General features: G+C 41.3%; 1 protein-coding gene across 1 annotated transcript in view; it reads right to left on the bottom strand.

The window, feature by feature from the left end:
- LOC102396286 (ATP-binding cassette sub-family C member 4-like) overlaps window positions 1-26,412 on the bottom strand; it is a 157,310-nt gene that overhangs the window by 65,732 nt on the left and 65,166 nt on the right. Inside the window, 7 exon segments of the mRNA XM_045162475.1 lie at window positions 667-817; window positions 9,142-9,217; window positions 16,501-16,651; window positions 23,511-23,605; window positions 23,995-24,032; window positions 24,719-24,859; window positions 26,215-26,412. Of these exon segments, the coding sequence (XP_045018410.1) occupies window positions 667-817; window positions 9,142-9,217; window positions 16,501-16,651; window positions 23,511-23,605; window positions 23,995-24,032; window positions 24,719-24,859; window positions 26,215-26,412 (850 nt within the window).

Below are 26,412 nucleotides of genomic sequence, written 5' to 3' on the forward strand. Positions count from 1 at the left end.
TCCCTGGGTTGGGAAGATCCTCTGGAGAAGGGAATGGCTACCCACTCCAGTATTCTTGCCTGGATAATTCCATGGACAGAGGAGCCTGGTCGACTATAGTCCATGGGGTTGCAAAGAGTCAGACACAACTGAGTCACTAACATATGTCTTTTCAATACATTTAACAACTGCAACTTACTTAAACATGTGGAAAAAAAAGTATTTTTCAAATATATCACTCCTGACATAAATTTCCTAAGGTCTTCTTTCCTTTTCTAATTTCTTTCTTTCCTTGTCATTTCTGTTAACTTCAGGAGGAGAAAAATTGTCTATTTTCCTTCTACATTAGTTGCTACATGAAAAAATATTTTTAAGAAAAGTATTTACAGAGTGGATACTCTGTGTTAGGAAATATGTCATGAACAAGACAGAAATGGTCCCCATCCTCATGGTGATCACATCCATCCCCCTTGTGCTAAAATGCAAAGATGCAGCTGACCTGACACCAGTTTATTTGCCTTAAGGACCACATTGACTCACAGTGGCCATAACATTCAATCACCTAATGTTGACTTGTGAGAAATTCCAGAAGACAGAGTCTTCAGAATTTCAGGGGTCTTGTTAATTGTGGCATAACTGGAAGTCAGTCTGCATTACCCTCCTAAACGTGAGAGCCCTGGTACTCACTTGTACATTCCAGGCGTTTCACCTCTCATGACGTCCTTAAGAAATACCAATGGAGGATAAAGAAAATGATGCCAAGGGGAATCACAGGTATAGCCGTCCAAGGAATCGCAGCCACCATCACACCCACCATACCAACCACAAGTAGCAATGTCTGAAATAGCAAAAATAGATACAGAGGCCTCCTTATGAAGGGTCCTTTCAAAGATAAATTGTAATAGGTTTGTTCTGTTGGGATTAAACTCATTTCCTCAAAAAGACTTGTTGGGACAGCAGGGAATGCTTTCCCTTCCAAATAAAAAAAATTATAGGTGGTCCTCATGATATTTAGGGCTTCCCTGGTAGCTCAGACACTAAAGTGTCTGCCTGCAATGCGGGAGACCTGGGTTCGATCCCTGGGTCGGGAAGATCCCCTGGAGAAGGAATGGCAAACCATTCCAGTACTCTTACCTGGAAAATTCCATGGATGGAGGAGCCTGGTAGGCTATAGTCCATGGGATTGCAAAGAATTGGACACGACTGAGCAACTTCACTCACTGGCATGATATTTAGTGCATGAGTCAAACAGGATGATAAGAACTTTCTAGGTATCCGCTCTTGTGATACACTCAGTAGCCCTATGAGGCAGGCATTACTAGTTTTAACAGAGGAGAATATTTGAGGCTCAGAGAGTAGGAGCTGAATCCCAAACTGTCAGGAGTCAGCAGGTGGTACTAGAGAGATGAGTGAGCAGGTATCAATCACAGGTAAGGAATGCAGAAGCCTCAGCAATGCATGGAGGCATAAAGAAATGGTTAATTACATTCAGTATCCAGAAAAGTAGGAAAAAATTTAAATGCTGACCTTTGGAAGTAGGAATTCCTCTTTCTATAATTTTCTATCCATAGTTAATACATACTAAATGTAGACTGTGTACAGAGTTATACCTTCAAACTTTCACGTGTATTAACTCATTAATCCTCATAATAGCTCTATATAGTAACAGTATTGTCTCATTTTACAGATGGAGAGAGTGAGGCTCAGAGAGAGGAAATAAACTTGATGGAGACTGAAAAGCCTCAGTCATAAAACTGGGAAGCCCATGTCATAAGCCTTTATGACATATTTAAGCTTGCCCCCAGTATACAGCCATCTTTCTATAATTATAGTAAGTATTTAAAATGCCTTTTCCAAAAGCTAATGATTATAACAACATCGGATCCCATTTACAAGTTGCCTACTATATGTAAGACACTGTGCTGAGTTCCATGAACATTCTCTTAATCATCACATTATCCCATGAGATGATTTTATCTTGAGAAATGATCTCAGTCAAAAAAAGACAGAAGGTAGAATAGAAAACAAAATCATTGGCGGATGCTGATTTAAGCATCCATCTTTATCAAGAAAATTATGATACCCTTACTTTTTAAGAATGCAATCAATAGTTATCTGTTTGCTATGACAGTGGGGTGGGGTGGTGGGGATGTGCAGATTTAGTCTGGGCCAAGGCTGCCAAAGTTTGTGATCTCAGGTGGATACAAATCCATAGTGACCTGCACAAGGCACAGAGTGCTGGGAAAACAAAGGGAAGAATCCAGGAACATTTTTAGACAATTCTAAGAAGAAACTTACGTCTGAATTTTACAGGCTGGTTTAACAAATAGAAAGAGTGGCAAGAATAACCTGTGGGCAGTAACTAGAATTGATGGAAATTTTGACCAAAAAGGAGCTGAGATGAGAAGTTAAGATGCCTGTCTGAGTTAACACTGGTTGTTCTGGGTCCTCTCAGCACCAGAACCTGCATCCCATGCTCACTACCCCAGGGCCTCCCCACCTCGTCACCCAGGGAAGCTGGCCCAGGTGCGCCTTTGACGGATGGGTTAGGAGGGTAATGTCTGTATCACAGAGACTTGGGTTATCATTTCACTGCGCTTCCTGATCAGTTTTTTCAGAGGATCTTCACAACCATCTTGTGAATGAGAAAAGTAAGAACTTCATTTTCATTTACAGATACAACATAAAGATGAGAGGGCAAGTGTCTGTCCTATGTTTTCCCAGGAAGGACTGCAGGTCAAGGAGAAAGACAGGAGCAGTTTGTACTCAGGGAAGCCCAGAGCCACAGCCGCAGGCAGGAGGAGCCTGGAAGGAGGAGGAAATGACCAGAGCTGTGACTCTGTGTCCAGGAGCCCTTGGGAACCAAATTGTATTATCTGGATGGAGACCCATGTGCTTTTTCTGTTTCTCCCATATCTGCCACGGTATCAAAATAAAACTCAAAGTGAAGAGGATGGGATTCTGAAGGAATACATTACAGTCATAAGTGGAGAAATATAGGCCTAACTGACCACTCTCCGATTAGACCCACAGATGAACAACTGCTTACAGTCACTGCATTAAATATGCATTCCACCTGCTACAACTTTCATGCTCATGGGGAGGGATCCTGCCAACTCCTTCTATGTCTGGTCTTAAGTCACCTGGCTTGCCATTGTTGGTTTTCAAAAAAAATCTACTAAAATATCAATAAAAAATCCAAATTACAGCTTTTTTAGCAGACTCTCATCATTTGATGGGTAACATTCATCAGTTGCAATAATCTGGCTCTCCCCAAGTGAGGGCATTTTAAGACTAACCCAGCCTGTCATATGGAGAAGGCAATGGCAAGCCACTCTAGTACTCTTGCCTAGAAAATCCCATGGATGGAGGAGCCTGGTGGGCTACAGTCCATGGGGTCGCCACGAGTCGGTGGCGACTGAGTGACTTCACTTTCACTTTTCACTTTCACGCAATGGAGAAGGAAATGGCAACCCACTCCAGTGTTCTTGCCTGGAGAATCCCAGAGACGGCAGAGCCTGGTGGGCTGCTGTCTATCGGGTCGCACAGAGTCGGACACGACTGAAGCGACTTAGCAGCAGCAGCAGCAGCAGCAGCCTGTCATATAACCTGGGAAGCAGAGGAAAATCAAAATGAAGGGCTCCATAGAAGCTGAGCCAATGCATTTGCCTTAGGTATGCATTGATGACCCATTACTAATGCTCTCAGAAGCTCCAAGTTTGGTTACATCCTTCAGAGTCCATGCCCCCAAATTCTGAAGCAATTCAAAGAGGATGTCTCTAACATCTACTTATAGGTAATACTATGCTGCTGCTGCTACTAAGTTACATCAGTCATGTCCGACTCTGTGTGACCCCATAGACAGCAGCCCACCAGGCTCCCCTGTCCCTGGGATTCTCCAGGCAAGAACACTGGAGTGGGTTGCCATTTCCTTCTCCAATGCATGAAAGTGAAAAGTGAAAGTGAAGTCGGTTAGTCATGCCCGACTCTTCACAACCCCGTGGACTGCAGCCTACCAAGGCTCCTCCGTCCATAGGATTTTCCAGGCAAGAGTACTGGATTGGGTTGCCATTGCCTTCTCCACATTGTGGACTGAATATTATATATATATATATATATATATATATATATATATATATATTTGGATATGGGTTTACAGTTATATGTATACACATGTGAATCTTTTATTACCAGCTATTGCAAACCCTTTGTAGAAGCTGGCAGAAGATGAAAATAGTATCTAAGCAAAAAGTCATTTGAAGATGGAAACAAATGATTCTGGTGTGCAATACACATCCCTTCCTTGAAGCTAACCTCATTTCTTTCTCCTACATTCACAAGAATTCCAAAAAGCCCAATTCAAGCTACACACATAATTTCCTGATCTGGTTGGACTTCAGGCCCATCTTATGGACCACATCACCATAGCCCGTGCTTCTGTACCTCTGTCTCACAGGCACAGAGACAATGATGGGTATATAGAAAGAAGCATATTGACCCAGAAGCAAGTGACTCAAGTTCTGATGCCCCCCAAATAAGGAGAATAATTATTTATATATTTCTCATTTGGAGCACACCATTTCGGAAATTCTAACCAAAGTCTATGAATCCACATAAAAAAAAATTCTTAGATGAACTCTTTCACTTAAGAGAAAATGGTGATTTTTAACAATTCAGAAAAATTCTTTTGTTTGCAGAGACTGACAGCCTATACCTGGAGGGGAAATTCCACTAGCCCAGTATTGTGCTGAGACAGGGCTTAGGGCTCAACTTCCTGAATATTATTAACAGGGAGAGTAAGACTCTACACCTACTCTCAATCTTAGTAAAAACTGGGATATACCAAAAACATAAAAGAATGGTGGTAAGAATTAAATGATGTACATTACACTTTATGTAATGTACATAAAGTGCTAACCAGTTCAAGCATAACAAACAGAAACTCTAACTCCATCATCACCACCCTCCAGTGTGCTCTACATGCCAGCAGCCAGGGGAGGAGGTATTCATAGATTTATCAGCCCAAAAAACATTAAGAATCTCATGAAGTTGAGCCCTAACAGACCACTCATTCTAACCACTAGAACAGCTTACTATTATCTAGAGACGTATCAGAGCAGGTGCTACTTTTCCTAGATGTGGTGATGATGTCACAGGTACCAAAGTGACTGTGGCTTTTCTTTGGTCACAGTGAAAATCATTTCAAATGTCTATTTCATTTGAAGATGCACTTTAAAAATTATATGACCAATAATACGACCAATAAATTTCATGCCTACTACAATTTTTGTCCTCTCTGTATTATCCTCCCAACTCTGGGCCTTCTAAAGATCGATAAACTTAGGGACATGGCAGTAAATAACATTTTTTGAGATGTTTCTTTCCTTTTTTAATATTTTAAAAGAGATGTTTCTTTTCTTATTCCATATCTTCTTTATCTTTCAAGTTATCCTTTGTCTTAGTGAAGACTTACTATTTTGACACTCCTAAGTATTTATGGGAGACTAAGGGACAAAATGATGGACCTCTGAATCAACAAAACCAAACCAGATTATTCAATATAGTCCAAAGAGAACAATTTGACATTTTCTATTTCATGCACCATGAACTGGTATATTGATACCAATGGAAGGACAAAATCTAGATTTTGTAAACTCATGAATCTCAGGAAATTTAACTGTGTCCACTCCAGTTTGGCATTCTTGGTGGAAGCAAGAAGCCTGGTTACGATGTCAGGATGACTAAGGCAGAGAACCACTACCTATAGAAGGGAGTCTCTTGAGCACCTTTCATTCTCCAAAAGGATACTGTGCTGTGAGCAGCTGTTTATGACAAGCAGCAATGGCATCTAAATGAATTGCAAATGAAATATACAAAAAAGCAGCAAAGAAAAGAAAATAATGCTTGTGAAAATGTTAAAGGTCTTGTTTAAAAGCCTGTACAAACAAAAAAATTGAAAAATAAGACATTGCTTTATTGCTAGAGGCCATGACAAGTTTTCTCATAACACAGAAGTTCCACAGTTCTCTAAAACTAGCCAACAAGCAAAGAAGTGATGGTTACCCTATGCTCTCAAATATCAATTACAATAGACACTTTATAAGACTTGCCATGAGTCCCAACCTCAAGTATTTCACAGGCTTTATGTAATCTCATTCTTACATCAATATGAGGAGGGATTATGCTCTCCATTTACAAAGCAGGAAACTGATGCTCAGAGAGGCTTATCGAAATTGGACTCTTTAGAATTAATAAAAATTAAAACGATCAAGAATCTTCCAAGGTTTATCAAATACACCAAGGATAAGCAGAATCATCAAAAAATGAGTTTGGAAACTCTTGGCATGAACTGTATCCTTTAAAACAAAACTCAACAGCCCCCTTCCAGCCCCTTCCCTTCCCCTTCTCAACCAGTGATAGAAAGACTGGCTCCCTCTCAGGAACCAGCAGCACCTCCAGCCCCAGCATCCACAGCAGCAGCCTTTCCTTCTCATCTGGGATCAAAGGTCACCTCCTGGAAGCTCCGCCCACCTCCTGGACCAGGCTCCCTAACTGCCTCCAGCCCCCACATCCAGTTTGCCTTCCAGGACTTCCTCCACAGGGCTCCCACAATTAGGATTCCCAAGGAGCAAGGGGTGAGTTTCTGGATGTCTTCATTTCCTGGGGGAGCTGGAGGAGACCCATGAGGAGAGGGCTTCATGCCTGACTCGCCCCTGTACCTCAGGGCCTCAACTCTAACCCCTGCTTGTTGAAGGGAAGGAGGGAGAGAGGGAAATACCACCCACCACCTCACACACACACCCAACTAACAATCTGTACACCCCCAAAACCAGCAACACCTCCTCAGACCCTACATTCCAGATGGGCCTCTCTCCCACTTTATTCAAACCCCTTCCAGGAGTAGACTGTCTTCACCTCAACTCCCTCTGCACCTCCTGGATTTGCAGCCCTTTGCACTCTGGCCTCCTCACATCTGAAACCTGCTTCTCAGGTCACTGACATCTCCTGATTCCAAATTAACCAACAACTTTCCACAGACTCACCTTCTCATTTGCATTGAGAAGACCTGTCCTTCCTTGATTTGCCAACCTATTTCCTTCTTTTTCCTTTGCTGTTCACTGTGAGTCTCCTCTCCTCCCTTTTCTTTCTCTATTTACTCTCTGATATCAAGTCTTCTTACCTTGGCCCCTAAAAATGCTTCCCTCTCTCTGGGCTATCTTGTCATCCTCACAGATTCAGCTACTACAGCTCAGTGAAGGGTACACAGGCTCCATGCTCATCCCAGATCTCCCCTCAAACACCAGAATCTTAGTTCCAGTGACCCGCAGGACACCTCCACCTTCAACTTCAAGATAATTGAACTACAAGTGGCAGAGCTGGGACTGCAAATCAGCAAGACTAGACTTTTCTTTCCTCTTTAATGAGAATGTTTCCTACTGAAATCAGGTAACATCTATCCTTGTCTCTATCTGTCATGCAAAAATATGTAACAATTCTGATATGACCACTAACTAACCATGAGCTAAGTACATGGCAGAAACCCAACCTTGGCCTACCTTTCCATAGCAAAGAAACAGAATCTTTCACAAAATCTTTTCAAAGTAATTCACCATCACTGTTAAAATGTGACACTGTTTTTAGGAAAAAATTGTTTCTGGGAATAAATTACATAGTTAAACCCAGCAAGGCACATTTATAAAATAAGTTTGCAAAATAGAAAACAATCAGACATCTTTGCAGTACAAGTCCTCTGCCTCTGCCTCTCAGCTTTGTTCACATTGGTAACAGTGGAAGCCTTGCCCACAGGCTATGCCATCTGCACTGAGAAGTTCACTGCTGCATTTCTGTGTGCAGTCTTTCATAATCCATTTCATTTCCAAAATTAACATGTGGGAAGAAAAGGAAAACTCCCCGCAAACTTAATCACTGAAAAGTAGACAGAATTAAATAACAGAAAAAAACACCCCATGTGAGCAATGATACTGAATGAGATGAGAGCATTCTTTAGAACCTCAAGTTCACAGACAAAAGAGAGGCTGGATAGAAGGTATTGCACAGGTCTCTCTCTCTCTCTCTCTCTCTCCTTTCTTTAAGACATCTCAAGGCAGAGCAATCAACCCGTAAAAAGAAGAAAAAGCCTACAAAAACAAAGGACATTTTCTGAGATAACTTTGATCCCAGAATCAAATTACTGGCTTAAAGGCTTCGTATCCTCAATAACTGGTCTCTGTCCTCCTTGTTGGACCTCCCAGGTGGCTCAGTGGTAAAGAATTCACCTGCCAATAAAGGAAATACAGGTTTGATCCCTGGGTCAGGAAGATCCCCTAGGCAATGGCAACCCACTCTAGTACCCTTGCCTTAGAAATCCCATGGACAGAGGAGCCTGCAGGGCTGTAGTCCATGGGGTCACAAAAGAGTTGGACACAACTTAGTGACTAAACAACAACAATGTCCTTGCTAAAGTATTATTTTCAACTTATTTTTACCAATCTTTTCTTTGTAAGTAACCACATATGGCTTTATCCAAACAAAACCGTGCAGTGAACATGTGCCCTCTGTGGTAATACAATGCATCGTGCTGGTGCTCAGTCATGTCTGAGTCCCTGAAACACCATAGACTGCAGCCTGCCAGGCTCCTCTGTCTATGGAATTTTCCAGGCAAGAATACTGGAGTGGGTTGACATTTCCTTCTCCAGGGGATCTTCTTCACCCAAGGACTGAACTCTTGTCTCTTGTGTTTCCTGTATTTGCAGGAAACTTCTTTACCACTGAGCCCCCTGGGAAGGCTGATACAATGCATAATTTAGTTTATCAAGGCTATCTTTCTTTGAGAGATGATTGTCTCTCTGTTATAAAATGTGCTCACGGTACAGGGAATCCACACCAGACACCTGGAAGGCAGAGGGAGAACCACTTACCCAGCATGTCACTACTTCAGACCAACCTTGAGGTGACTGTGTAGCCACTTCTGCCCAGGTGTTACTCATGTTAACTCAGCCTCCCCATCACAGCCACACCTCTCTCTTACAAACATAGCCTCTGACTCAAGATAACAGGACACATCACCAGTTTGAAAGGCCCACCCTTAGCCCCTGTGAAAAGGCCTTGAGAAACAGGCACCTGCTTTTCCCTGTGAGAGCTCTGACAGGACTGCTACATTACCTGAATGAAATCAAGAAATGTCAAGGGCAGTAAGTCATCCATTTGACCTATGTCTTTCGAAAAACGATTTAAAATTCTTCCTGCAAGAACAAGATATAAAAAATTACTCATTTCTTCAGGTAGGAGCTTTAAGAGAAATAATTCATGAAATAATCAAAACAATATTTTTTAAAACATATGTATTTAGGGGCTTCCCTGGTGGTACAGTGGATAAGAATCTGCCTGCCAATGCAGGGGACATGGGTTTAATCCCTACGTTAGGAAGATCATCTGGAGAATAAAATGACTACCCACTCCAGTATTCTTGGCTGCAAAATCCCATGGAGAGAGGAGCCTAGTGAGCTACAGTCCATGGGGACACAAAAGGGTCAGATATGACTTAGCGACTAAACAACACCAGCAAATTTAACATATTACAAATTCAAATAAAATGAAATAAGGTGATTTAAGTGGTACAAAGAAAGAGAAAATAGGATGACACCTAAAGAGCAACAAAAATATCACCAAATGTCTGGGTGGGGAGTTGAAATTGAGCCCTGATTTTCAAAAGAATGGGGGAAATCTTGTGGCAGTACTGGGAAGGGTTAGTGGATTTTAGAATGTTCCCTCCTTTTAGATCTCTTATCTAAGACTCACTCCAAGTGCTAAGTCAGTAATAAACACCTGAAAAATATTTAAGTCAATCCTAATTGTTACACAAATTTTGCTTTAGTTATCAAGATTAATTTTGCCATGATACTTCTTAAATAAACATAACTTCTCTTTAATTTTTTTCCCTCCAGATGGTTCACATCCCCTCACATTTTGGTAAATTGTGGATTCCAGCCATTTCCAAGTGTGAGTTTACTACTGGAGTAGTAAGCCATTATTTTCAGAGCTGTACCACGTGTGACAAACACAGATTTGTGAATAAACATCTAAGAAGACCAGAGGGATGTAGGCAGGAAAACAGAAATATTACTAAATGACAAAGGATCACTTATAATCCTTGAGTTTATTTCCCTTCTCAGAATCCACAACAACAGTATATACTAAAGGCTGTAAGATTAGACGATGATAACTAATTTCTAGTAAATATTTGGTGTGAACTAAAAATGCCACCTGTCACATCAGTAAACAAAGGATGCTGCAGCCATCAGGACTCTGCAGACACCCCTGCAAGGGTGGTGCACCCTGTGGAGACTCAGGATGAGAAAGCACAGGACACTGGCCCCAGATAGCGGAGATGTAGATCAAAGGAACTATAATAGGGAGGAGCCAGTTTTGACTGCATGTTGGATCTCTGTGACTTTAGCTTTTGCTACTCATTGCTTTTGTTGGGGAATCCTACTTCTCTGCCTAAATGTTAAACTAAAGTGGCTTTTTTTCTGCTCACAGAGAGACAGTCTGACCTTGGCCACTTGTGAATGGCTACAGAAAAGAAGAAATGAACACATCCCTCTCCAATTTTGCAAGATAAATGGCCTTTGACTTGACTTCCTTCCCTGGCATCCAGACCCCAATAAGACTGTTATTTTGAGACATTAGTTTGCCTTCTTCTCAGTCCGCCAGCTTTCCAAATAAAGTTGTTATTCCTTGCCTCTGCACCTCATCTGTAAGACTTACTGGGCTGTCATGAGGCAAGCAGAACAAGCTTGAACTCGGTAACAAGTAACACTACTATATATGGTTTTCTCTTCATGACAAAACACACCAGAAACAAAGTCCATCATAAATAGTCTACTACAAATTCCACTTCTGAAAATAATCACAGGAAAGAGTTCAATTTAACATCAGATCAGATCAGATCAGATCAGTCGCTCAGTTGTGTCCGACTGTTTGCGACCCCATGAATAGCAGCACACCAGGCCTCCCTGTCTATCACCAACTCCCGGAGTTCACTCAGACTCATGTACATCGAGTCACTGATGCCATCCAGCCATCTCATCCTCAGTCATCCCCTTCTCCTCCTGCCACCAATCCCTCCCAGCATCAGAGTCTTTTCCAATGAGTGAACTCTTCACATGAGGTGGCCAAAGTACTGGAATTTCAGCTTTAGTATCATTCCTTCCAAAGAAATCCCAGGGCTGATCTCCCTCAGAATGGACTGGTTGGATCTCCTTGCAGTCCAAGGGACTCTCAAGAGTCTTCTCCAACACCACAGTTCAAAAGCATCAATTCTTTGGCGCTCAGCCTTCTTCACAGTCCAACTGTCACATCCATACATGACCACAGGAAAAACCATACCCTTGACTAGATGGACCTTTGTTGGCAAAGTTATGTCTCTGCCCTTGAACATGCTATCTAGGTTGGTCATAACTTTCCTTCCAAGGAGTAAGCATCTTTTAATTTCATGGCTGCAGTCACCATGTGCAGTGATTTTGGAGCCCAAAATAATAAAGTCTGACACTGTTTCCACTGTTACCCCATCTATTAGCCATGAAGTGATGGGACCAGATGCCATGATCTTCGTTTTCTGAATGTTGAGCTTTAAGCCAACTTTTTCACTCTCCACTTTCACTTTCATCAAGAGTTTTTTTAGTTCCTCTTCACTTTTTGCCATAAGGGTGGTGTCATCTGCATATCTGAGGTTATTGATATTTCTCCCGGCAATCTTGATTCCGGCTTGTGCTTCTTCCAGCCCAGCGTTTCTAATGATGTACTCTGCATATAAGTTAAATAAGTAGGGTGACAATATACAGCCTTGACGTACTCCTTTTCCATTTTGGAACCAGTCTGTTGTTCCAAGTCCAGTTCTAACTGTTGCTTCCTGACCTGCATACAAATTTCTCAAGAGGCAGGTCAGGTGGTGTGGTATTCCCATCTCTTTCAGAATTTTCCACAGTTTATTGTGATCCACATAGTCAAAGGCCTTGGCATAGTCAATAAAGCAGAAATAGATGTTTTTTTTCTGGAACTCTCTTGCTTTTTCCATGATCCAGCAGATGTTGGCAATTTAATCTCTAGTTCTTCTGCCTTTTCTAAAACCAGCTTGAAGATCAGGAAGTTCACAGTTCACATACTGCTGAAGCCTGGCTTGGAGAATTTTGAGCATTACTTTACTAGCATGTGAGATGAGTGCAATTTTGCGGTAGTTTGAGCATTCTTTGGCATTGCCTTTCTTTGGGATTGGAATGAAAACTGACCTTTTCCAGTCCTGTGGCCACTACTGAGTTTTCCAAATTTGCTGGTATATTGAGTGCAGCACTTTCACAACATCATCTTTCAGGATTTGAAATAGCTCAACTGGAATTCCATCACCTCTACTAGCTTTGTTCGTAGTGATGATTTCTAAGGCCCACTTGACTTCACATTCCAGGATGTCTGGCTCTAGGTCAGTGATCACACCTTCATGATTATCTGGGTCGTGAAGATCTTTTTTGTAGAGTTCTTCTGTGTATTCTTGCCATCTCTTCTTAATATCTTCTGCTTCTGTTATGTCCATACTATTTCTGTCCTTTAACGAGCCCATCATTGCATGAAATGTTCCTTGGTATCTCTAATTTTCTTGAAGAGATCTCTAGTCTTTCCCATTCTGTTGTTTTCCTCTATTTCTTTGCATTGATCACTGAGGAAGGCTTTCTTATCTCTTCTTGCTAGTCTTTGAAACTCTGCATTCAGATGTTTATATCTTTCCTTTTCTCCTTTGCTTTTTGCTTCTCTTCTTTTCACAGCTATTTGTAAGGCCTCCCCTGACAGCCATTTTGCTTTTTTGCATTTCTTTTCCATGGGGATGGTCTTGATCCCTGTCTCCTGTACAATGTCACGAACCTCATTCCGTAGTTCATCAGGCACTCTATCTATGATCTAGGCCCTTAAATCTATTTCTCACTTCCACTGTATTATCATAAGGGATTTGATTTATGTCATACCTGAATGGTCTAGTGGTTTTCCCTACTTTCTTCAATTTAAGTCTGAATTTGGCAATAAGGAGTTCATGATCTGAGCCCCAGTCAGCTCCTGGTCTTGTTTTTGCTGACTGTATAGAGCTTCTCCATCTTTGGCTGCAAAGAATATAATCAATCTGATTTCGGTGTTGACCATCTGGTGATGTCCATGTATATAGAGTCTTCTCTTGTGTTGTTGGAAGAGGGTGTTTGTTGTGACCAGTGCATTTTCTTGGCAAAACTCTATTAGTCTTTGCCCTGCTTCATTCCATATTCCAAGGCCAAATTTGCCTGTTACTCCAGGTGTTTCTTGACTTCCTCATTTAGTTTCATAATAAGATGAGGTCTGTGTGGCCCTCCGCAGTTTATTATGCTATGCTCTACTCCTGCCTGGACCAAACCACATGTGCTGAGTAAATCTACACATGATGCTGACCTCAACAATCTTATTTAATTATCATAAGAGTCTTGTGGAACAGGAAAGAGCAGCAGTTACTTCCATTTCACAGGAGACGAAGGTCCCAGACAGTATGTCATCATCCTCACTAATGTTCCTTAGGCACTGCCAATGTGCTAAGTGTTGTGAATGTATTAATCTGTTTAATGCCCACAATACTGAGATATTCACAAGTGTGTGAATCAGTCAGTTCAATTCAGTCGCTCAGTCATATCTGACTCTTTGCAACTGTATGGATGCAGCACGCCAGGCCTCCCTGTCCATTACCAACTCCCTGAGCTTGCTCAAACTCATGTCCATCGAGTCGGTGATAACATCCAACCATCTCATCCTCTGTCATCCCCCTCTCCTCCCATCTTCAATCTTTCCCAACATCAGGGTCTTTTCAAATGAGTCAGCTCTTCACATCAGGTGGCCAAAGTATTGGAGCTTCAGCTGCAGCATCAGTCCTTCCAATGAATATTCAGGACTGATTTCCATTAGGATGGACTGGTTGGATCTCCTTGAGGTCCAAGGGACTCTCAAGAGTCTTTTCCAACACCACAGTTCAAAAGCATCAAGTCTTCAGCACTAGCTTTCCTATGGTCCAACTCTCACATCCATACATGACTACTGGAAAAACCATAGCTTTGACCAGATGGACTTTTGTCAGCAAAGTAATGTCTCTGCTTTTTAATATGCTGTCTAGATTGGTCATAGCTTTTCTTCCAATGAGCAAGCGTCTTTTAATTTCATGGCCGCAGTCACCATCTGCAGTGATTTTGGAGCCCAGGAAAACAAAGTCTCTCACTGTTTCCACTGTTTCCTCACCTATCTGCCATGAAGTGATGGGACAAGATGTCATGATCTTAGTTTTCTGAATGTTGAGTTTTAAGCCAGCTGTTTCACTCTCCTCTTTCAGTTTCATCAAGAGGCTCCTCAGTTCCTCTTTGCTTTCTGCCATAAGTGTGGTGTCATCTGCATATCTGAGGTTATTGATATTTCTCCTGGCAATCTTTATTCTGGATTGAGCTTCATCCAGCCCAGGATTTCACATGATGTACTCTGCATATAAGTTAAATAAGCAGGGTGACAATATACAGCCTTGGCGTACTCCTTTCCAAACTTGGAACCAGTCCATTGTTTCATGTCCAGGTCTAACTGTTGCTTCTTGATCTGCATACAGATTTCTTAGGAGGCAGGTCACGTGGTCTGGTATTCCCATCTCTTTCAGAATTTTCCAGAGTTTATTGTGATCCACACAGTCAAAGGCCTTGGCATAGTCAATAAAACAGAAGTAGATGTTTTTCTGGAACTCTCTTGCCTTTTTGGTGATCCAACAGATGTTGGAAACTTGTTCTCTGGTTCCCCTGCCTTTTCTAAAACCAGCTTGAATATCTGGAAGTTCTTGATTCAGGTATTGTTAAAGCCTCACTTGGAGAATTTTGAGCATTACTTTGCTAGTGTGAGAGATGAGTGCAATTGTGCACTAATTTGAACATTCTTTGGCATTGCCTTTCTTTGGAATTGGAATGAAAACTGAAATTTCCCAGTCCTTTGGCCACTGCTGGGTTTTCCAAATTTGCTGGCATACTGAGTGCAGCACTTTAACAGGAGCATCTTTTAGAACTTGAAATAATTCAGCTGGAATTCCATCACCTGTACTAGCTTTTTTGTAGTGAAGCTTCATAACACCCATCTGACTTCAGACTCCAGGAAGTCTGGGTCTAGGTGAGTTATCATACCATAGTGGTTATCTGGGTCATGAAGGTCTTTTTTGTATAGTTCTTCTGTGTACTGTTGCCACCTTTCCTTAATATCTTCTGCTTCTATTAGGTCCGTACCATTTCTGTCCTTTATTGTGTCCATCTTTGCTTGAAATGTTCCCTTGGTATCTCTAATTTTCTTAAAGCAACCTCTAGTCTTTGCCAATGTGTTAATAGTATCCTCATATTTTATGGGTTAGAAAATTGAGACACAGAGAAATGAAATAACTAGCACATACATAAAGATTAACATAACTATAACTGGCTATTGCTATTAGTAACTAGCAACAGAACTTAACCCAGACAGCTGATTCTAGAATCTATAATTATAACCATGACACCATCCTGCCTGGAGATCTGCCTGCCCAGTAGTATCTACCTGCTTTATTGTTGGTCACACAGCTAGTTGATGACCAACCACGCTGAGCTTATTCCTATCTTCCCTCCAGCCCTCATCCCTGCCTCGACATGTCCTGTCAATCATCACCTGCAAAAACAAAGCCACCTTGGGCCTCAGCACAAGTCTAACCAACTGAACAGCGTGGGCATGTACACTGATGAACTAACCTTTCATAGGAACCCAGGTCAGGAAGCTACTTTCTGAAGCAAGACAGGTCAAAGGCCTCAAGGTATAGGAAGCAACCACTAGGAAACCTTTAGGACACTCTTCTTTAACACTGAAGATCCACCTGCCACACACCACAAGACTGCTTAAATGTAACCAAAAGTCCATTGCAAAACTAGAGAGCTGATATTATTGAGGAGGATGTATACATTTAACTGATCTTGTGTTTTAACTAATTTTCCATTACCATTTAGGTAAACCTCAAAGTATTAAGGCATGTCAGAGCTCTGTGGTCCCAGAAACAAATGGGCAATGAAACAAAGACACACACAGCCTGTCTCCTACAGAGATGTTCCTGGAAGAAGGGCCTTCCTAGTTAGCTTAACACCATGAAACACAGCCAACATTCCAACAACTTGTCAAAAACACTTCAACACGTTTTCATTATCTGTGGATGTTTCATATGCCCCACAGCAAATGGACTCCTAAACCATCCTGCAAAATAATCATTAATTTATCTTTACAGACACACATAAATTGCAACAAAAGCTCATACACTCCTATATTCAGATTTCCTCTGGTAGGAAAAAATAGCTATGAAACTTTTATATAAAACTAATCAACATGCACAGTGATTTTTGTCCTAACATCTCTTCCATTTTCAAATATCAAACATAATTAGGCATTAAAAGTGTTAACAAGGCATAGAAAAACTTGGTGTCTGACTTCCCTATCGGATTTCTATTGAAGAACAATATCGGAGCTCTCAAAATGGACTCCAACATTTTGTCATGCAAAGTTTGTGAAGAATTAACAAGGACATAGAATATCAACAGAGATCTTGTGATGCCAAAAAGGATGGTAGACACAGTTAACCCTGAAATAAAGAAACATCACTCAGCACAAGATCTCTGCCTTATACTCAATGATGCTAAACCATGGTGAAAGTGAAAGTGAAGTCGCTCAGTTGTGTCCAACTCTTTGCGACCCCATGGGCTGTAGCCCACCAAGCTCCTCCATCCATGGGATTCTCCAGGCAAGAATACTGTAGTGGGTTGCCATTTCCTTCTCCAGGGGATCTTCCCAACCCAGGGACCAAACCCAGGTCTCCTGCATTGCAGGCAGATGCTTTAACCTCTGAGCCACAAGGGAAGCATGGTAGGCAGTTTATAAAGATACTGTGTATTTTATTCTATAAGTAAAATTTATACAGAAATTTACATATATACAATATAGAATCAATAAATTTATATATATATATATGTAACTACACATATACAATGGATTGTGTAAGAGCTCAACGCTTTCACAAAATATATTTATAAAGAAGAATATACAAATCACTATTTTCCTCTAGAAACAACATGGAGGAGGATGTAAATCATGTATAAACTGCAGGTACATTCTAGGTTTTCCTAATTCAATGAAAAGTCCTAATAAAAACTCAGGAGAACAAAGATAATTAGTTCCAGTTGAGCTATTTCAAATCCTAAAAGATGATGCTGTGAAAGTGCTGCACTCAATATGTCAGCAAATGTGGAAATCTCAGCAGTGGCCACAGGACTGGAAAAGTCAGTTTTCATTCCAATCCCTAAGAAAGGCAATGCCAAAGAATGCTCAAACTACCACACAATTACGCTCATCTCACACACTTGTAAAGTAATACTCAAAATTCTCCAAGCCAGGCTTCAACAATACATGAATCATTAACTTCCAGATGTTCAAGCTGGTTTTGGAAAAGGCATACAAACCACAGATCAAATTGCCAACATCCTCCGGATCATCGAAAAAGCAAGAGAGTTCCAGAAAAACATCTATTTCTGCTTTATTGACTATGCCAAGGCCTTTGACTGTGTGGCTCACAATAAACTGTGGAAAATTCTGAAAGAGATGGGAATACCAGACCACCTGACCTGCCTCCTGAGAAATCTGTATGCAGCTCAGGAAGCAACAGTTAAAACTGGGCATGGAACAACAGACTGTTTCAAAATTTGGAAAGGAGTACATCAAGGCTGTATATTGTCACCTGGCTTATTTAACGTATATGCAGAGTACATCATGAGAAATGCTGGGCTGGATGAAGCATAAGCTGAAATCAAGATTTTGGAGAGAAATAGCAATGACCCCAGATATGCAGATGACACCACCCTTATGGCAGAAAGTGAAGAACTAGAGCCTCTTGATGAAAGTGAAAGAGGAGAGTGAAAAAGTTGGCTTAAAGCTCAACATTCAGAAAACTAAGATGATGGCGTCTAGGCCCTTCACTTCATGGCAAATAGATGGGGAAACAGTGGAAATAGTGGCAGACTTTATTTTTGGCGGGGCTCGAAAATCACTGCAGATGGTGACTGCAGCCACAAAATAAAAAGACAGTTACTCCTTGAAAGAAAAGTAATGACTAATCTAAACAGCATATTAAAAAGCAGAGACATTACTCTGCCAACAAGGTCCATTTAGTTAAGGCTATGGTTTTTCCAGTAGTCATGTATAGATGTGAGAGTTGGATGATAGGAAAGCTAGAGCCGAAGACTTGATGCTTTTGAACTGTGGTGTTGGAGAAGACTCTTGGGAGTCCCTTGGACTTCAGGGAGATCCAACCAGTCCATCTTAAAGGAAATCAGTCCTGAATACTCATTGGAAGGACTGATGCTGAAGCTGAAGTTCCAATACTTTGGCCACCTGATGTTAAGAGCTGACTCATTTGAAAAGACCCTGATGTTGGGAAAGATTGAAGGTGGGAGGAGAAGGGTACGACAGAGGATGAGATGGTTGGATGGCATCACCAATTCAATGGACATGAGTTTGAGTAAACTCCGGGAGTTGGTGATGCTGGAAGGCCTGATGTTGGAAGGCCTGACATGCTACGTCCATTGGGTCGCAAAGAGTCAGACACAACTGAGTGACTGAACTAAACTGATAAAAAGTAGTTGATCTTCCTTTCCCCTCATTTCAAATATCACTACTTACAGTATGTCCCATAATCTAAAACTCTGGTATGCTTTACAGCCAACACATGAATTAACAGTGAAAAAGAGAAAAGACTTAGCATTTCCTTGTAAACATCTAACTACAAGTGTCTATTTACTTTCATGTAAAGTTGCTACTTGAGAACCTACTGTATAGCACAGAGAACTCTATTCAGTGCTTGTGGTGACCTAAATGGGAAAGAAATAAAAAAAATGAGAGGATATATATATATGTATAACTGGTTCACTCTCCTGAACAGAAGAAAGTAACACAACATGGTTATGCTACAACTATACTGTAATAAAAATTAGTAAAACTTTTAAAAATAAATAATAAAGTAGCTACTTCTATGCCCAAGTAGCTTTAAAGAGTACGAAAAGATCATGTTAAATTGTAAGCGCACCATCTCTTAAACAACTAAATTTGAAGAGACTACAAATTAGATTTTGACATGAGGTAATTAATCTAAATTAGCAACTAATCTCTCACTAAGTGATTTATAGAAACATAAAGAATTTGTAAATAAATATCATAATTTAAATGTATGTGTTTTCAATGACATAAATGATCACTGCTGCTGCTGCTGCTAAGTCGCTTCAGTTGTGTCCGACTCTGTGTGACCCCATAGACAGCAGCCCACCAGGCTCCCCAACCCCTGGGATTCTCCAGTCAAGAATACTGGAGTGGGTTGCCATTTCCTCCTCCAATGCATGAAAGTGGAAAGTGAAAGTGAAGTCACTCAGTCGTGTCTGACTCTTAGCGACCCCATGGACTGCAGCCCACCAGGCTCCTCCGTCCATGGGATTTTCCAGGCAAGAGTACTGGAGTGGGGTGCCAATGATCACTACTATGCATCAAACAGCTATGAATCAAAACAGCCCACCCAACGTCTCTTCAGCTCACAATGATAAAAAGAGTGGGGATAGCTCCTGTAGCAAATATTCCATCAAGTACTTTTTTCCCATTCAGATGACACATCAGCGTTATTTAAATTCTGAAAGCTGCTCAAATTCCTGAATTCCATCAACAGGCATTTGCCGCCCAGGGACAGGGAAGCCTGGTGGGCTGCCGTCTATGGGGTCACACAGAGTCGAACACAACTGAAGCGACTTAGCAGCAGCAGCAGCAGCAGCAGCATCCTATATGAATGTATAACAGAATCCCTTCCTCCTTTTTAAGTCTGCATAGTCCCCCAGTTCAGAAGGTAAACAGCTAATGGGTTTAAGTTTCTTAGCAAGTGATCAATAAAACAAATACCAAATTTCAATGAGTGGATTTTCATATAAATCATTTTTTGTAGAAAGCTTGTACAAACATTTCCTGTGGGAATATTTAAATTAAAAACATTTTAATTGGGGTATAGCTGTCTTACAATGTTGTGTTAGTTTCTGCTGTACAAGGAAGTGAATCAGCTACATGTATACAAATATCCCCTCTCTCTTGGACCTCCCTCCCCACCACCATTTCCAACCCTCTAGGTCACCACAGAACACCAAGCTGAGCTCCCTGTGCTACACAAAAACAACTTCCCACCTACTATTTGTTTTACACATGGTAGTGTAGATATGTCCATCCTAATTTTCCAACTTATCCCCTTAACCAGAGTCAACCATCTATTCTTTACATTTTTACATCTAAAAATTATTACGTTTTATATATATAAAGATTGGAGAAGGAAATGGCAACCCACTCCAGTGTTCTTGCCTGGAGAATCCCAGGGATGGGGGAGCCTGGTGGGCTGCCGTCTATGGGGTCACACAGAGTCGGACACGACTGAAGTGACTTAGCAGCAGCAGCAGCAGCAGCATACATATAAAGAGAATTTACACAAATATTTAAAAAATACTTTGATTCAAGAAATGAATTTTATGCTGAAAAGTGTTTCCCAGCTCACAAGGCCCTGTGTTTGTCTCCCTCTTAAAGATTTGAATCATGACTTTCAGTTCTCAAAATCATCTGTGAAGAAGCTGCTAAAGGGCCAGACATGGGGAAACACCGTGGGAGGGTCACGTTCACCATCAAGTTTACTTTTCCTTCAGATAAACTACATGAGGGTCATAAGAGGAGGCTGAACAAGCGCCACCTCCCCCTGCCTGTGGGAAAGTGAGGCTTCGTGTAGATTTCATAGCACTTTGGGTCAGACCAGAAACAACTCACTGGTCTCTATTCCTACTGTTGTAAATAGCATCTATATTGTACCATTTTTTCTAGATTCCACATATATATGTTAATTATGCATTTTTGTTTTTCTCTTTCTGACTTACTTCACTCTGTATGACAGACTCTAGGTCCATCCATGTCTACAAATGACCCAATTTTGTTCCTTTTTATGGTTGAGTAATATTCCAATGTGGGCCTCCCTGGTGGCTCAGTGATAAGAACCTGCCTGCCAATGGAGAATGCAGGCTCAATCCCTGGGTCAGGTAGACCCCCTGGAGAAGGAAATGGCAGCCACTCTAGTATTTTTGCCTAGGAAACCACATGGAAGAGGAGCCTGATAGGCTACAGTCCATGGGGTTGAAAATGAGTCAGACATGATTTAGCAACTGAACAACAACAATATGCCAGTGTGTATATGTACCATAAATGAGATGAAAAGACAACCTTGATAATGGGAAAAAATATCTGCAAACTAAGCAATTTTAAAGGGATTAACTTCCAAAATATACAAACAGCTCATGTAACTCAAAAAAAAAAAAAAAATCAAAAAAATGGGCAGAAGACTTAAATAGACACTTTCCAAAGAAGACAGACAGATGGCCAAAAGGCACATGAAAAAATGTTCAACATCACTAATTTTTCAGGTCAATTCAGTTCAGTCACAATTCAGTTCTGACTCTTTGCGACCCCATGGACTGCAGGCCACCAGGCTTCCCTGTCCATCACCAACTCCTAGAGCTCGCTCAAACTCAAGTCTCTCAAGTGGGTGATGCCATCCAACCATCTCATCCTCTGTCATCCCCTTCTCCTGCCATCAGTCTTTCCCAGCATCAGGGTCTTTTCCAAGGAGTCAGTTCTTTGCATCAGGTGGCCAAAATATTGGAGCTTCAGCTTCAGCATCAGTCCTTCCAATGAATATTCAGGACTGATTTCCTTTAGGATGGACTGGTTGGACTTCCTTGCAGTCCAAGGGACTTTCAAGAGTCTTCTCCAACAGCGCAGTTCAAAAGCATCAAGTCTTCAGCGTTCAGCTATCTTGATAGTCCAACTCTCACATCCTATGTAGATCAAAACTACAATAAGGTAGGACTTCACACCAGTCAGAATGGCCATCATCAAAAAATCTACAAGCAGTAAATGCCAGAGAGAGTGTGGAGAAAAGGAAACCTTTTCATACAGTTGGTGGGAATGTACATTGATACAGCCACTATGGAGAACAGTATGAAGATTCTTTAAAAAACTAGGAATAAAACTACCATATGACTCAGCAATCCCACAACTGGGCAATATCCTGAGGACACCATAATCCAAAGGACACATGGCCCTCAAGGTTCACAGCAGCACTATTTACAAAAGCTAGGACATGGAAGCAATCTAGATGTCCATCAACAGATGAATGGAAGAATATATTTAAAATTTTAGGTGAGTAATACTCATTGTGTATAGGTACCACAGCTTTCTTATCCATTAGTCTGCTGATGGGCATCTAGGTTGCTTCCACGTCCTGGCTATTATAAACAGTGCTGCAATGAACATTGGGGTACACGTGTCTCTTTCAATTCTGGTTTCCTCGATTTGAATCAGTTCTAATAAGGTAGATGAAACTGGAGCCAATTATACAGAGTGAAGTAAGCCAGAAAGAAAAACACCAATAAAGTATACTAACACATATATATGGAATTTAGAAAGATGGTAACATTAACCCTATATGCAAGACAGCAAAAGAGACACATATGTATAAAACAGTCTTTTGGACTCTGTGGGAGAGGGAGAGGGTGGGATGATTTGGGAGAATGGCATTGAAACATGTATAATATCATATATGAAACAAGTCGCCAGTCCAGGTTCAATGCAGGATATAGGATGCTTGGGGCTGGTGCACTGGGATGACCCAGAGGGATGGTACGGAGAGGGAGGTGGGAGGGGGATTCAGGATGGGGAACACATGTATACCTGTGGTGGATTCATGTTGATGTATGGCAAAACCAATACAATATTGTAAATTAATTAACCTCCAATTAAAATAAATAAATTTATATTAATAAAATAAAATAATCCCACACACTGGATTACTTCCTGCTTAGCTTCTCAAGTAATTAGTGAAGCCCAAGAGAGGAGCAGTGTGGAAGTCTGCATACCTACAAGGCAATAACACTTTTATTTCAGGACCCTTGCTGTCAGAGAATTTCATGTAAGATCAATAAAAGGCAGGATTTATTCAGACAGAATTAGAACACTCTGAACCACAGGATGGGGATCCCTTTCTAATCTCCTTGTCCATTCATACGATGATACAAGATTTAGCTAAAGTGACTTATTAGAATAGACAATACCCACATATTTCCAGTGGCTGATTTTCATAATGTGCAATCCTGGTTTAACTTCCAAAACCCAGTGCACAGTAAATTAAGAGTCTTCATTCAATCTCTTTCTTCTAGATTTCTAGATTTTAAAAATAATTATTCTAGTTAATGCACAGCATAAATGCAACTCAGACTCTTAGTCTCATAAGACATTACTGAATTACTCCTGGAGGCCCTAGTTGCTCACACAGCCTCATTGTAAACACCTCAGACTCTCATATAATGGACTATAAGATTCAACTTTACCTGAATAAACTGTAAAGTACCAGTTCAGATCAAGGATAAAAATTAGATCTTCTTTTCCATATACCTTAAAATACAGGTCTCTTTGTATATTCCCCCTATGTAACAGGGAAGAAAAAATATTACATTATAGATATAAAAAGAATTTACACAAAAATTAAAGAAAAAAAAATACTTTGATTCCAGAGACATGGTTTATGTTGAAAAGTGTTTCCCAGGTCATGAGGCTCTGTGTTTGTCTCCCTCTTAAAGATTTGAATCACGACTTTCAGGTCTCAAAATTGTCTGTGAAGAAGCTGCTAAAGGGTCAGACATGGGGAAACACCATGGGAGGGTCATGTTCCACCATCAAGTTTACTTTTTCTTCAGGAAATTATGTGAGGGTCAGAAGAGGAGGCTGAACAAGACACACCTCTCCTCTGTCTTTGGGAAAGTGAGGTTTCATATACATTTCACAGCACTTTGGGTCAGACCAGGAACCACTCACCAGTATGCAAGCCACCAATCCTGCAGGACGTAGACAACCTGGAGCAGGAAACAATAGTCACTCAGACACCGACATCACTGAGCCTCACACCCCACTCACTAGGATGGGGATGGAAAGGCACCAGAACATGGAGGCAGTCCTTCCGGCTCAGGTCTGTGCCAAGTCCCACACCCCAGATGACCACAGGTCAGGGAAGGGCATGCTACATTTTAATATCTCTAAAATATATCCCCTTTTCCCATACAACCTGTCATGCTCACACATCAGTAAGCCTCACTTATTTTGGTCCCCACAAATAATGTAGTTCACAGCAAATCCAAGTGGACTACAAAATGCAATTATAACAATATAGATGCTGAGGTTTTTCAAAGCAAAAAGCTTGACAGGTACTGTGATGGTCAGTCTTCTGTGTCAGCATGGCCAGGCCAGTCTCCAGTGATTCACCAAACACTCATCTAGATTGCCGTGAAGCTATTTTGTGGGTGTGGTTCACATCCATCATGAGAACTTCAGTAGAGATCACCCTCAACACTGTTGTGGCCTCGTCCAGTCAAAGGCCCTTAGAACAATGTCACATTCACCCAGCTAGATCTCACAACTTCAGGGGCCAGTTCTTTGAGACAAATCTCTTAATACAATATTTTAAAATATTTATAAAATACAGTATAAATAGTACATAAACATCAAGCTGAGTGCACAAACCAAAATACAAACCCTTACGTACCTGAGCTGTGATGCTTACTAGAATAAGGAAGATGATGACAGGCCAGCCAGCACCGGCTGTGAAGTAATTCTCATAGGTCTTAAAACCAACTTTTCCTTCCAAATGGTCCTCTAGAGGTAGTGTAACCTGTATATTCTCAGTCTGGGAGGGAAAAATGGCAGTTAGAGATGAAATTTTAAATAAAGAACCCCCAAATTTCAAAAGTTCAACAATGTCCTCCACTGCAAAGCTGTGGAGAAAAAGACACATTTCATGCACTGGTAGGAGTGCAGGATGGTCCATCTCCTCTGGAGAAGGATGTGGGAATATCTAGTGAAACCATGTGTGCATTTACCTTTGGACCCAGCCATTCTACTCCTAGGAATCTATTACAAATAAGGAAACATCATTTGCATGAGGTCATTCACGTTGGGTAGCTTTGCTTAAAGTAGATCAAGACTCTGAGCACAAGCACAGCCTACATGATTCAAGTATAAATGCAAAAGCTTCTTCCAAAATAACACACAGAATGATATGGAGCTAGTGTATCCCTCCAGATGACTGTGTCACTCAATGACAGGAACATACAACATATTTAGGGCTCAAAATACTAGCCAAATACAGTAAACTGAGTTCACAGAGTGAGTTGGACAAATATGAGTTTGGATAGCAAGGGACAAGCAAATAATTCAAATCTAATTGGTTCCTAAATTTCAGAGAGTAATTCCCAAGTGTGGAATGTGAGGGACTAATCTGAACAGTTGTCAGAATCATCCAGGCTCCTGGGTCTGGATAGTGAAACTTTGGACATCGAGGAATACCTGTGGATGTTTTTAAGGGAGATCTAGTCCATTTCTATACTTCTGTCTGGAAGACTCAGAATGGATTATACAGTCTCATGGACCAAGGATGTCCAGGGCTCTATGCTGGCCACTGGGATTTAAGGTGGATAAAATGTAGGTCTCAGTGTTGAAGAGTAAGAAAGGAAGATGGGAACTAATTACAAAGTCTCTGCTGTGAGTCAGGTCCTTTACACATACTGCCTCTGGCCTAATCACAAACCATCTGACACCGAGGCAAAATAATATAGCCAGTCAGCTGCAGTGCCAGAATATTCCAACATATAGGAAAAGTAGCTGATTTAATGTGGTCACAGCAGGACTCAGTCTAAGAGGGTCTTCACACTAAGCCTCTGGATGCATAAAGGAAGCTGGGGGCCACCAGCATGACTAGGATGTCAATAAGGTAAACTGAAGAGTTCTCGGTCAGTGTGAGTCACATTCACCCAGAAATTCACAGCAGTGCACCCACTCCTGATCTCCATAAGATTCTCTATCCTACACCCTAAGGGCTTGCTCCCTTCATGCTCTTCTAACTCTACCAATTCCATGGAACAAGGCTTTGGGAACGTTATTGTCTACTTTGGGACAAATGAAGATGTGAGCAGAGCACACTGAAGGTCCCTGAGACCACCAAGAGCAGACAGACCCGGGCACACTGCAGGGTGAGAAACTCACATCTTGGTCCCCTAGAGCCGTATCTTTCAACAAAGGTCTGGGAGATGGTTGAGACGGAACTGAAGACTCGGAGATCAGAGTGGGAGTTTTTAGAACCGGAGATGGTTCCGACTGCTCATTCCCCTTCTCAAAAAGGGAAAAAATATCTACCTTGGATTTCAGGAACTCAGTGTAAGTCCCTCTTTTCACCATTTTGCC

This window comes from Bubalus bubalis, chromosome 13, assembly GCF_019923935.1.
Source record: "Bubalus bubalis isolate 160015118507 breed Murrah chromosome 13, NDDB_SH_1, whole genome shotgun sequence".
NCBI lineage: Eukaryota > Metazoa > Chordata > Mammalia > Artiodactyla > Bovidae > Bubalus > Bubalus bubalis.